Raw genomic sequence first — 13,479 nt, 5'->3', positions numbered from 1 at the left:
CCATCAGCCAGTGCAGTTTTCTTAGGCAGTTCATTTCTTGAAGCAGGCAATGAGAGCTATCAAACATGCAGTTTCCCACTGGTCATCTGAAACGGCTTGTGGGCTTCCCATGTCATCCTGCGCTGTCCTGGCAGAGCCAGTCTGGTGCAGACCCAGAGCAGCAGCAGAGGCTCACTGAGTCCCAGGGTTTGATGGGTGTGCTTTTATCACGTTGATTTGATTTTTAAGTTACTTTGTTCTGAATAACCAGAGATGGAGGAGCAGCTCCTCTCTGGCAGCAAAGCCAGTCGTTACTTCGCCTAAATCTGCTTCTCGTTGTCCTGGTAACAGTGAATGCTCGGCTGAGTGAGCAGCTGCACTGAGCTGCTGCAGAGTGGGATTCAGGCAGGGGATGGGGCTGAGGGCCCTGCAGCAGGGAAGCAGATTTGGCTTCACGTGGTTATGGCTCCTTCTGCTGGGTCCTGGAGGTGTGAAAGAGGAGTTTGGGTGATGCTTAGCACATAAAAACTAACCTGAAGTAGACAATGAAAAATCTACCTTCCATGTGATTCTCTCTAAAGGTGGAAAAATCTGGCTAGAGCATTTAAATCTTCACAGGTTGACCATCCCAGCACCGTTTATTCAGTTGTTTGTTTCAGAACAGGCCTGGGATGTGCTCTGGGTGCCGCGGGGGTCTCGATGTGGGTGGGGGTCTCAGAGCAGCACTGAGCAGCACTGCTTGGCACTGCCATCGCGCGGCTCCGGGAGCGGCAGCGCAGGGATCTGGTGTGAAGCTGGGGAGCAGCCCTGCGCCTTCCCTGCTCCCCGTCTGTGTGTGGCTGGGAAGCAGTTTGTTCTCCTCGCGATCTCCCGTAGGTCTGTGAAGCTCTTCCACTTGGCACCAGCGGAGCTGTGATTACGTTCCTCTTCCTCGAGTGAATGTCAGGAGCTCGTTAGAGGCTGTTGCAAAGTCAATCACTTCTCAGCGCAGGCAGATTGTTGGGTTCAGAATCGGAGAGAAATGTGCTGATTTTAATTGTTACTAAAAAACCCCCAGCCTTGTTGCACTGATGAAATTTCTTCTAGATCTTTCCTTCTGCCCCTTCCAACCCAAACCATTCTGCCATTCCGCGATGCTCTGTGCGCCTCAACTCTTCCAGAAAGCATTTCTGAGGCTGTGCTCAGTGTGCCAGCAGCCCCGTTGGGCAGTAAAATTGCTCTGAGTCCTATTGCAGCGCTGCCAGTTTTATTTTTTTTATTGCAGTTGAGCAAAGTTTTAAACAATCATTAGGACGTTTGCATAAAATGTATTTTTAACTCGCACAGCAGTGGCCTTTAGTGCACCCGTGAGGAGTCTGACATTCGGAGCTATCCTACATCTGCACGTACCTTAATTTTATAAGGCTTGATTACTGCAAAGTGATTTCTCGAAGCTCAGTTTTACAGTCAGTGGTCTGTATATACAGTGAGCAAAAAAGGTAAATATTCTGCTCTGTTAACTCTCAAGGGGAGGATGTGTGCACGGGGCAGTCCCAGCTGTAGGCAAAGAGAGTCCCTGCAGGGGATACAGTCTTTGTATTTGGCTTTTGAAGTGTCATCGTTGGGGCACGTTGCAGCCACAGCGCTCCGATTTCCCCACCTGTGGTCGGTGTCCCCTCTCCCCATCCCCACTCCCTGGACGTTCGGGTCGCTGCCCCCCTGCTCTGCTGCTCCCCATCTCCTGGGGCGGCTGCTCCCACTGAGCCATGCTGGGCAGGGCAGGGAGATCTGCAACCTTTAGAAAACAGTAACAAAAAAAGTCCCAGGGAAACACCTTATCTGAAAATAATGCCTTGTGCAATAAACCATTCCTGTCTGCTGGGCAGGAGTACAGCCTGTGTTCCTTCCCGTGCATTTCCAGTCTTTTCCTTCTCTTCCGAGTGCTGCTGTCTTCTCCCCATTACTCCTTTCCTACCTTCCCCTCCCCGCCGCCATTCTCAGTGACCCCCCCAGCACTAATTGCACAATGCACTGAGGTGGTTGTGTCGCTGGCAACTATCTAAAGAAAACAGACTGCGTTGCATGGACACCTCCACGTCGGTAAACGCTGAGTGACGTCCGAGGCCCGGCGCTGCCTTTCCAGTCGTGGTAGAGGTAACATCCACAAACTCAAGATGGCAGAAAGTTATGAAATCCCCATTCAGTCGTGTTTTGTAATCGTATACCAGGGAGCGTTCCCAGCTCTGTTTCTTAAGGCTCAAAGCCTGCTTTGTCGCACAGGACCCGTCCGTGTGATCTGAATGCGGCTGTATTTTATGATACAGTTGGAAAAATGGGTGTATTTAGCAAGCTAACAGACATCTTTATAAGAACAAGTAAACAGCATTGTTCTTTGCCTTCCAGTTTGCAGAAGCATGGACATCCGCAACAACCTGACCCGGCTGAGCTTGCTGGAGAACTGCACGGTGATTGAGGGCCACTTGCAAATACTGCTGATGTTTAAAACCAAGCCTGAAGATTTCCGCGAGCTCAGCTTCCCCAAACTGACTATGATTACAGACTACTTGCTTCTGTTCCGTGTGTACGGCCTGGAGAGCTTAAAGGGCCTCTTCCCCAACCTCACGGTGATCCGAGGAACCCATCTGTTCTTTAACTACGCGCTGGTCATCTTCGAGATGGTTCACCTGAAGGAGATCGGCCTCTACAACCTGATGAACATCACGCGCGGCGCCGTGCGCATCGAGAAGAACAACGAGCTGTGCTACCTGTCCACCATCGACTGGTCGAGGATTTTGGACTCCGTCGAGGACAACTACATCATCGCCAACAAGGACGACAAGGAGGAGTGCGGAGATGTGTGTCCAGGAACCGTGAAAGGGAAAAGCAGCTGCCCGCCCACCGTCATCAACGGCATCTTCATCGAGCGCTGCTGGACCCACGACCGCTGCCAGAGAGGTGGGTGAGCTCCCATCAGCTGCTGGCTGTCCACGTGAATAATGCCCCCAGAGTGCTGTGTTTGGGTTCCCTGGAAAGTCAGAGCCTGCCCGGAGCTCCCAGTTGTGCTCTGTGGGCGTAGCTCACGTCTGCGTAACAGTATTAGGAATTCTTTTGGGGCTTGGCTATGGGATTAAAAGCCTGGGTTGATTGAAAGGCGGAAGCGGAGCGGCGGGGAAAGGTCTTGTGGAATAAAGCTGACTTGGGAAGGATGCAATAATGTTTTTACTGAAACCTTCCTGCCATAAAAAGGTGTGAGATGGGTGGGTGGGTGAGCAGTGTTTGCACACAGCAGGAAGCTGGGAGCTGGTCGGGCTGGGAGAAGGGGAGGGGAGGAAGGCCGGGTTTGGTGCCGTGGAGATGTGTGCACAGCTGCCATCCCAGCCCCCAGACTCCAGATCTCAGTGTCCTTAGGGTGGCTTTGAACTTCATACAGGTTTGTTTCTTCCAAACTTGAAGCTGACCTGAATTTTGGTTGTAATGATATGTTTGGTTTGATTTATGTTAAGTCCGTCCGACAAGAAGCAAAGTGAATTGAGTTAAAAGTGACACATTCAGAGCTGCCTGTCTCCTCAGTGGTGATGCATCCAAATGAAGCAGTGTGTCCTAAGACGAAATTAGGAAACTTGCGGGCTGAGAAGAATTTCTTGCCAAGCTCTAAAGGGCAACTCCAAGCGCCGAGTGCCAGATTTCAGACGGAATTCCTAGCAGTATGCATAAACTAATGAAATTAATGTGGTTTCCCCTCTGCTACTCCTCACCCCAAATTGTCTCGCTTCCTTTTAAAGAAAGTGGTTATTTTTTATTGCTGGAATAACAGGCTTTGAGCAGGATCCTGCGAAGGTCTGTGTGCGTTTCGTTTCTGAAAGGAAGCATAAGGTTATAAAGCATTTTAGTTTGGACGCTCTTCTGCTATACAGTCATTATCAGCAGTGCACCTGGTTTGCTGTGCGTTCGTGGTCTGTTTTCTCCCGTTTCCCAGGGTTAGAGGTCGAACTGAAGCAGTTTTCTGTGACTAGAGCATTCATCATCCCTCATTCCTGTGAGTTTTGGGGCTGTGCTGCAGCATTCTGGAACGTATGGCTTTTCCCCTTTCCATGACTTTATTTCCATGAAACCTGTAGGAATTTAGTATTGCACCTCTGGGGCAGAGCTCTCGGTTCCTGAGCCTCTCCCATCAGCTCAGCGCGGTTCCCAGGGGCAGCAGGCATTGCCCCACGCTGTGTTACCGAAGGAAGCCAACCTGGTGCGTCCGTATGGTTGGAATTTGAAATTGGAATTTGGGGAATTATTTCAGCAGTCACTCTGTGCCAATCCTCCATTCGGCTTTCCGTGCTCCTTTTAGAAAAACGGGGGCAGTGATGCTGCGATGTCTTTTGGCTGTAATGGACGGAGGTTTCCAAAGACACCTGAGTGAGTCTCACGTAGGTGTGTTGTGGATGCTGCTTCGTGCTCTCAGTGCAGTTGGTGCTCACAAGGAGATGGTGTCTGTGTCTGTGGCACCTGCCTTTGGCCTCACAAGTCGTCGTAAGTGTTTACGAGCACTTTTTCAGACTTTGTTTTGACTTCTTTTTGAATTGCCTTTCGACTTCCTGCACTGACGCACTGTGCTGTAGTAGCTATGGTAGAGGCTGTGGTATTCATTTAGAGAATCCGTTGGTGGAATTGCTGCATTCCCTGTTCTTTGCCAGCCATAACGTATCCTTCATGCATGTAATTGCTTTGTCACAATTCTTATGAGCTCATGGCAATACAACTTGGGCTTTCCTTTGCCTAAAGAGCTTTGCAGAGACGCTCAGGACTGAGGGCGTCAGTGTGGTCGAATCTCCCTCTGCGCTCAGGCAGCTTATCTAGGGATCTCAGCATCAAATGCTGCAGCCCCCAGCATCTCCTGGCCCTGCCTTCCTCTGCCCACCGTGTCCATGTCCCTCTGCTGCTCCTTGTGCATCTTTGGCATTCCTTCCTTTCAGTCAATTCCCATCTCCCATTTAACTCCGGCGCCGGCTGAGTCGCAGCATGCAGTTATCTCAGAGCTGCTCCTCCAGGCCCTGGAATCGTACTCTGCAGCCCAGCAATGTTTCAGTTGGTGATAACACACTGGAGACAGCAGAGCGGAAGGTCTCCTTGCAGACATGGGAGCTCGGGTGGCGCGTGGAGGAACTGAAATAATTTGTGGGCAGCTGTGTGCTTTGGGATGGCCAACTGGTGATACTGGGGAATCTAGAAGGGGATGCACAGCGCACGCCTGTAGCAGCCTGCAGGTGTGTTGCTCAGGATGTGCTTCCCCAGAATCATTCTTTTCTTTTTTCTGCATCGCTCGTGTTGGTGTGAAAAACGAAAAGCAGTTCAGCTGAGGCCAACTCATGTTGTATTTTGGGTAGGAAGGGAGAGAAATATGCAGTCGGTTTGGAATTTGGGTCTAGCCTTGTGCTGCTTGTGGCAGCCAAGGGCTGTGCCTCTTCTGGAGGTTTTCTATCTTTTCAGCCCACGTTTTTATAAGCCTTTTTTATTTTTTAATACATATGTATTTGTTTTCATTGCTGTAGAAATTCAGTTCTTAGTTCAGCGCAGCGTCTTCACGCAGGGTGTCTCTGCTGAGGAATCCAGACAACAAAAATGCTGGAAATGCCACGTCCCAGACCTCAGTTCAGATCTGCCAAACATGATTTTCATATTTTGCATTTTTTTTTTCTTTTTTTTTCCTTTTTTTTTTTCCAATGCAATAAAAAGTCTATATGTCTGTCACTGCTGTCACGGAAGGAGCAATTCCCTCTGAAATGGATTTCCTGCCAGTTCCCTCTGCGCTCAGTCCTCTCTGTCCATGTGTCACTTGAAGCAGTCTGATGTCTTCAGCGGTCCCTGGTTCGACCTTCTCCTCGTGTGCTGGGTCATCCAGAGGTGGAGGAGGGTAAGGGAAGGAAAAGCAGAGGGCCAAATAAAATTAGCAGGAAAAGGATCTTTTATCAGACTGCCCCTCGGTGAGCATCGCAGGGCTGCGCTCCTGGGATGGGAGAACACATATCCAAAATGCAGGGTGGGGTTCTTCCTGGAGCAAATGGTGACGTCCAAGTTCTCCCATTCATCCTGAATGAAACCTCTGTCAGTTTCTGCCATCTTTGTGATGCTGGGACTTCGTGCTACCAGGAATTGGAGCGTGGGCAGTTTGGGGTTTGTGTGTAGACTTTTCACGTGATTAAAAATAAAACTCATCAATCAGTGCAATCAGGAATTTGTTAACCTCATTAAAAGGCAGTGGAAGGTACGTGAAGGCAGCTGAAGAAGAGGGTAGAATAGAGCAGGTAGAATTGAGGGTGTTTTGGAGTACGTGGCACGTAATGGAGCTGCTAAAGAGAGGCACTGTATGAAAATAATGATGCTTGTCTGGATTTTTTAATGATGTGTAAGCAGGTCTGGAGACGAAGGGTGCAGCCAGATCTCCCTTTCATTTTCCTGTGACCTATCCAGGAAAAATAATGGGGCAGGTGAGGGGCAGGTAAGGATCAGAAGGGTTGCTTTAGCAGCCTGCTTTGTTTCCTGGTACAAACAGCACAACAAAGCGCTCCGAAAAACATTGCTCAGTCCAAAGTGTTTTTCAGCTGCTGAGAAACAAAACCGAGTGCTTTTCAAGGGACTGTGCCAAAAGAAATGCTGAAAATACGAACATCTTCAAGGCAGTTTTGAATAATAAAGTTCAGAGGTGTGTGTGGGAAACGTTTTGTGATGTTTACTTAGGTAGAAATATTACTTAGCAACAGTTTCCTGTAATTTTTATGTGCTGGGAATTTCTGTAGCCATAAGCTTTGCTTTATTACCTTTCTATGGGAAAGGGGTCTCAGAGCACTGAGCGGACTGAGCCAACCCCAAGGGCAAGATATTTTTAAAGCTTCACACACAAAGAAATGTTTCCAGTCGCTACCACACGAAGTGGAAGTGCTCTTTTATTTGCAGATCTGATAAGAACTGCCTTTTTTCTTCCCAGCTCTGACAAATGCCAGATGGAAGTTGACACCCGATAATCTCTCTGGGGCGTCAGTTCCCATCCTTGCCAGGCGACAGCATTAGGAAGTGTGTAGTGCTGGGGCTGCTGTGATGCCTCCGAACGGCCACAAGTCCCAAACTAATTCACTTGGGCTTGTGAAGAGCTCTTGAGACATTTGTGGTGCTCGGTGGTGCAGCCCAGAACCAGGGGGAACGCCAGCAAACCGAGCTGGGCTCCATAGAAGATGCCCATGGTTGGGTTCTGTGGAGCAGAGGGGTTTTCTCTTAAGACTGGAGCAGTGTTGATCTGTGCTGGGCTGAGCTGTGCCCTTACTTCTGTCCCCTCCACCCTTCCCCACTCATGGAGGTGTTTAACCCCTTGTGTGCCACTGCTGACGTGAGCAACGTTTGGGGTTGGGTCAGCCCTCGGTGGTGGCTCAATGTCATTGTGACTTCCAGGCTGGCATGCCAAGAGTGCTCCAACAGAACACTTATTTTTCTCATTTGAAGTACGCTTCCAAGTTACTGTGTTTGCTTAAACCAGGGAGCTTGCTTTAGCCCTCATTAGACAAAACGTGGAAGGCTGGCAGCACTTGGCGGGCAGGTTTGTTGGAAATGCTGCTGTCTGGGCACGGCAGTAGAGGCAGAGAATGATAAAGAGCAAAAAACCTGAGCAACAGGTTAACCAGTGTTAGCAGCACACATGGGTGTCCTGCAGACGGTTCACCCGTGGGTGGGGGTGAAGAGGATGGTTTCATTCAGAGGGGATCCCCAGGGCCAGGGGCACTGGGTGAGGTGAGCTCTGTGTGTCCCATGTGTGCCTCCACTCTGCCCTCTTCGTACAGGCAGAGCAGCAGTTCTTTATTTTAAATCTAAATCTTTCATTATGTGCTGAAAGGACGTCTTGTGGGAGGCACTGCAATGGCCGTGAGCCGGCTGGCTCCGTACAAAGAGGTATATTCAGTGTGTGTGAGAAGAGCAACTGAAATCTGTCCCTTGGCAATGCTCTCTAAAGCATCTCTCTCTATCAGGAATTGTGTTTGACAGGGATTGCCGCTGTAAATAAATCTTGTGTTAAAAAAACAACCAAATCATGCAAAAACAGCCAGGCAGTGAGCAGTGCAGGGGGTGTTTGTGGCTGAAAGCTGTGGGCGTTGGGTCCTCTGGGCAGAGATGGGTGCAGTGGGTGCTGCTGTGTCCTGCAGGAGCTGTGCTGATCCTTCTCTCCACCCGTGACATTGGCTGGGTATGAGTTCAGTGCTCACGCTTCCCAATTGTATCCTATAATTGTGTGCAAGTTCCTATTGGAGGGATGTGAATGAACTTGCTGGGATGTTTATGCCTCTTAATTAGTGCTGGGCTTCCAGGAATAAGGCAGTGTGAGTCTGCAGCCACCACGGGACAGCAGGGGCATCGGGGAACTGAGCTCCTGTCAGCATCTGCATTCCTGAACTCCATCAGGCGTCCATGTTGTGTTACAGCAACACGTGGGCTTCAGTGCTTGATGAGCAATAAAGATGTTCATTAAAATTGGAGGATCAGGGAAGCACTTCCTGCCTGTTCTGCAAAACACATCAGTCGCACTCTACGGGTAAAGAAAGCGTGAAGGCAGTGATTGAATCAAGGCAGATCAGACTTGCTTTTCCTGGTCTGGGTCTCCTCGCAGTGCCGTTGCATTGGAACAAGGCTGCTGGCACTGCTGCTGTTGGTGCAGCCCCAGCGGGGGCTGGGACCCCCCCTGAGCACCCCGGGGAGCTTCAGTGTGTGGTGAGCCCATATCTGCTGGAACAAGGTCCCTTGTCACGCATCACTTTGTTCCTGGGATACGACGTGTGAGCTGTGCTGCTGAGGAGGAAGCAGCACAAAGTGAAAGCTGCCTGAGATGCAGAGGTGAAGCTCTGGGGCTGCCCTGTGCTGGCGGATGGGCTGCGTGGTGTCCAGAGAGCCCCCAGAGCTGCTCCCACTGAACACCGCTCCCAGGAGCAGCTGCTCTGCACTGAGATCTGAAACCTCCCTGCTCTGCTTGAAAAAAGGGATCTTTGTCTCAGGAGGAACTGATACGGCTGCGGGGGTTTTGTGTAGGACAGTCCCAGTCACCTTCTTGGGACAGAAAGCTGGTCTGCGTGCCTTTTTTCAAGGAGTCTTTCCACTGTGAGGTTATTTCCATATGTTTGTTCCCCTGCAGTAACTACCCCATTTATGGACCAGCAGGTGTCAAGGCTGACACTTATGATATCAATTAAACTGGCTCTAAGTAATCCTAGTTGCTCTGAAGTGGACAATGCTGATGGTGCTGGTGGTAAGGCTCTGTCTGCCTCCACTGGGCTGGAGCTTTTCAGGGCTCCCAGCGCTGCTGACGGTGAGACTTGTGCTGCTTCCTTGCTATTGAACCGAGTGGCAGTCAGTCCCACTGTAAGAGCCAACCACGTCAAAGGCACATGAAATACACCAAATTTCCAGGGTTCTGACAGCTGACCTTTGTCAGAAAGGAAGCAAGATTGGAGATCTTCACTGGATTTAATGTAACGTCAGCAGGTTTGGTTTCCCTGTTGTTCGCCTCTTTGTTGGGGTGGCACAACTGGTTTGGGATTAAATTCCTTCCGATTACAGCTTTCTCTTGCATAATTTACAAGGAGAAATAGATTTGTAGTCTCTAAGGATGGCTTGTGCAATATAGCTGTTGTTTTTTTGTACCAATCTGTAGTCATTTGCTTTTCCTTTGGGTTGTATTTGTGTGACTTTTTGTCACTTTTATCATGTCTCCTTTGGGGCTTTGATTAAAGAAGCAGAAGCACGTGCTCTACAGTTCACAAACTATAGGAATTCATCAGGTGTGTGTGTGTGCCTGTGCTGGGTGGTTGGTGTGGGCTGCGTGCTGCTGTACACTGAATTACTGGAAAATGGATTATTGGTGCACTGAAGATGACAAGGGCAAGTGTAGTAAATCAAAATATATTTCATAGGGAGGTTTCAACTGCTTGGCTCTGGGACTGCAAGCAAACAGTATCTATTTCAGTACTGCTAAGTAAATTCTTATACCTCGAAATAAACTGTGGAGAGCATGCTTGCAGTTCTGGGCGAAGAGAGAAGGGTGTGTAGACAAGTGGACATGAGCTGATGTGGCCAAAATGCCTTGAGTATGTGAAAGAACAGTATCTGGGTGCAGATAAGCTATGCGTTTGATCCTGAGTAACGAGATCCTTTCCACAGTGCAGCTACAGCTTAGGAAAAATGCTGTAGGTTCAGAGAAAACCACCGTTCTGTGAGTCCATGAGTCTGTAAAAACCTCTTACATTATGGGAAACATGCTTGGGATATAGGCACTGGAAATAACCCTGCTGATGGGCACTGCAGGAGGGTTCCCTGCAGCCATGGGACAGCTGGTGTTTCACCTTCAGTGCCATCCAGCCCTCGGCTGCCAGGAGGAAAAGTGGGGGCTCTGCAGGTTTTGTTCCTTCTTCCTCTCTGGCTCCTTTGCAGCACCTTCATCCTTAAGCACCACTTCAGCCCCAGTGTCTATGTTTACAATTCGTGAGTACACCATGGAATCTGTCCAGATTAAAATCTTAACCTCTGTCTGACATTTCTGTGTAGATCATTAGTTATCAGCTTAATCTGCTTGTGGTTAATCTTACACTTCCGCCCGCCGCGTTCCCTTTCTGTTACAGACGGCTCCGCTCCCCTGTTTGCTCTACGCTGTATGTCCTGTCCAGTATAAATTGGCACTTATTTTGTGTGCCCCGGTGACATTTGGTGCATCTTTTCACAACCCACACCTACATGTAGCCTTCCTTATCCCCACAAGCTGAATGTGGCAACTTAGCTTTCATTCTTTAGTGTCTTGTTTACTCCAACATCCTTGAGAAAAGCCTCTTTATGCCCTCTTATCTTTCCACAAGGCAAAGGTTACAATTCTTCTGTGCTCACATCACTCCTTGTTTTCCAGACAAGGTTTAACGTAGAAGCAGTAGCTTGCATTAGACCTACATTTGGGAAATGGAGGGTTTTGGCTGTCACCGTACGTGGAAGCACGCCTGCTCATCTCTGTGTGGCTGTTTCTCAGTCTGTAAGACCCCAACTTCTGTGCTCGTCTCTTGGGGCTCATCATGGTTCAGACACCACCGCTTTGTTGTGGTGGTGATGCCAGCATGGAAGCAGAGACCTTTGGCTGTGGTAGGGAACCTCACCTCACTCCTGGTGTGTTTGTGACAGCCGTGGTGCCTCCCTCACTGCGATGCTCCTGGGCTCCCAGCATGAGGAGAAGTTAAAGTAGAAGGGGATGTTTGCAAGATGCTGTATGTCGGAAAGAGTAATGCGTGGTTAAACATTAACAGGAAGCTCTCATGAGGTTCCTGGCTGGCATGTCAACCATTGAGCGATAAAAGCTGATCCTTGGGTTGTAACGTGAGCTGAACTTTAAAGAACAACAACAAGGTGTGAGTGAAAACATGGGCAAAGGTTTGCAGAAAAATTCCCCCCAAACCCTTTCAAAGTTTCTGCTCTCGGTGTCCATACAAATCCTCTGTTCTGTTGTGTTGGCCAAGGGCAATACCAGCTGGCTGATGCCCAGGCTGCCATCACACTGTCTTCTTCCCAAGGGCTGTAGGTTGCTGTAGGGATTGGGGCTAGGAACCTCACAGCCCCCAGGTACTGGAGGAACAGTGGGTTTCCTGATGTTGTTCAGCTGTAAGCCACCATCGGGGCCAAGAGCAGCAATGGTTGTGTTGATATCACTGTGCTTAGTGATAACTGCCTGGGGGCTCCAGGCTTTGCTTGGAGATGTAGTGTCAGTTTGGGGCTAAAAAGCAAACCAGACAAGCAAGGATCCCTGCAGAAAGCGTGCCTCTAACTGAACACGAAGCACAAGGAGCAAGCTCACTCTGTGCCAGAGAGCGGCACAGCAGCGGTGCTGTGGGTGCTGGGAGAGGTATTCACTTATTCAGCTCTGACTGTTGTCCCCATGTGCACTTTGTGACACTTGTTCTCCCTTAACGGCTCTGCTGTTTTCAAATCAAACTCTGTGTTTGGCTGTTTTTATCTCAATTGCCAACTCAATTGCCACTTTAGCCAGGTTCCAGAAGTTGTTTTTAGCTGCTCGGGGATTCTGCTCACCTGATAGGTGCTGGAGGCATGAAAACAGAGCTGCTCTTGAGCTGCATTTTCATTTTATATTTCAGCTTTGTTTCCCAGGTCTCATCAGAGAGAACTGCTTTGCTCTGAGATCATGGAGTCACCCACTTCTTCCCACAGCCCCCATCCTCCAGTATCAGCCCCAAACCCCTTTATCTTTGCTAAGCCGTGGTGGTGCTGGGGTGTCCCACTGCCATTTGGGATGCAGCCCTGCAGGGCTCATCGGTTCCTCTTGGAACATCTGAGCCATTCACCATGGCTTCATCCGAGCGTGTCGCTTATGAAAGGGGCTGGAGGCAACACAAGGCTTCCCTTATCCTTACTGATCCGTGAGATAAGATCTGTAATATTGTCCCGCAGAAATGTCAGTGGGAAGCGTTTCCTTTATGTTCTAGTAACAGCGTGTTGTTTTTGGAAGCTGCTATCTGTGGGAAGGGAGGCACCTGCAGTTAATTTTATCTGTTCCTGTGTGAGGATGGAGCTCCCGGCGCTCCCAGCGCGCGGCTCAGAGGGGTCGGGGCGTGATGTGCTGCAATCACCAATTTTATAAATAACACTTCAGTTGGAGCTCTGATGGCAAGGCCTTGAGTTCACTTTGTGCAGTCGCTGCTGTGTCGGTGCAGAGCGTTGGAGCCTTGGTGGGTTCCAGTTAGCAGCTCACAAACAAATAGGTGATCGTGAGTTTAAAAACAGAAAGTTGTTTCGTGGAGAAAAATAACAATATAAGACAGTCCCAAACACACTGCGTGACGTACTGAGGCCTTGACAGCTGAGTTGGGTTGACTTTGTGAAGTGATCAAGTTAAAAAACAAATTGATGTTCCATCTAATGTACTTCACAGATAACTTTATAAGGAGAATCCATTTGGGTTTCGATACAATCTGTGCTTGATGCTCACAGAATGCAAGGAGCTGTGGCCGGGCTCTGGAGCGGACAGGAGCCGCCATCCCAGCTGGCTGTGCTCTGGGTGTGCCGTGGGTTGTGCTGTGTGAGTCCAGGGAGCAGCAGTGCAAACAGAATCACACAGAATCACAGAATGGCCTGGGATCACGAAGCTCCAACCCCCCTGCCACATGCAGGGCCACCAGCCTCCCCATTCAACGCTAGACCAAGCTGCCCAGGGCCCCATCCAACCTGGCCTTGAACACCTCCAGGGATGGATGGGGCATCCACAGCCTCTCTGGGCAGCTGTTCCGGCACCTCACCACTCTCTCTTTAAAGAATTTCCCCCTGACGTCCAACCTAAATCTCCCCTCCCTCAACTTAAAACCATTTTCCCTTGTCTTGCAGTTATCAGCCCTTTCCAAGAGTTGAATCCCCTCCTGTTTATAGGCTCCCTTTAGGTACTGAAAGGCTGCACTGAGCTCACCCCGCAGCCTTATCTTCTCCAGGCTGAACAAGCCCAGCTCCCTCAGCCTG

General features: G+C 49.6%; 1 protein-coding gene across 1 annotated transcript in view; it reads left to right on the top strand.

The window, feature by feature from the left end:
* The first annotated feature begins 1,771 nt into the window (after positions 1-1,771).
* INSR (insulin receptor) overlaps positions 1,772-13,479 on the top strand; it is a 34,982-nt gene continuing 23,274 nt past the window's right edge. Inside the window, exons 1-2 of the mRNA XM_010725063.3 lie at positions 1,772-2,112; positions 2,362-2,913. Of these exons, the coding sequence (XP_010723365.1) occupies positions 2,373-2,913 (541 nt within the window). The 5' untranslated portion in view covers positions 1,772-2,112; positions 2,362-2,372. The remainder of the gene's footprint in view (positions 2,113-2,361; positions 2,914-13,479) is intronic.

This window comes from Meleagris gallopavo, chromosome 30 (assembly GCF_000146605.3).
Source record: "Meleagris gallopavo isolate NT-WF06-2002-E0010 breed Aviagen turkey brand Nicholas breeding stock chromosome 30, Turkey_5.1, whole genome shotgun sequence".
NCBI lineage: Eukaryota > Metazoa > Chordata > Aves > Galliformes > Phasianidae > Meleagris > Meleagris gallopavo.
The sequence above is the reverse complement of the archived record's forward strand: the minus strand, read 5'-3'. Positions and strand labels throughout refer to the sequence as shown.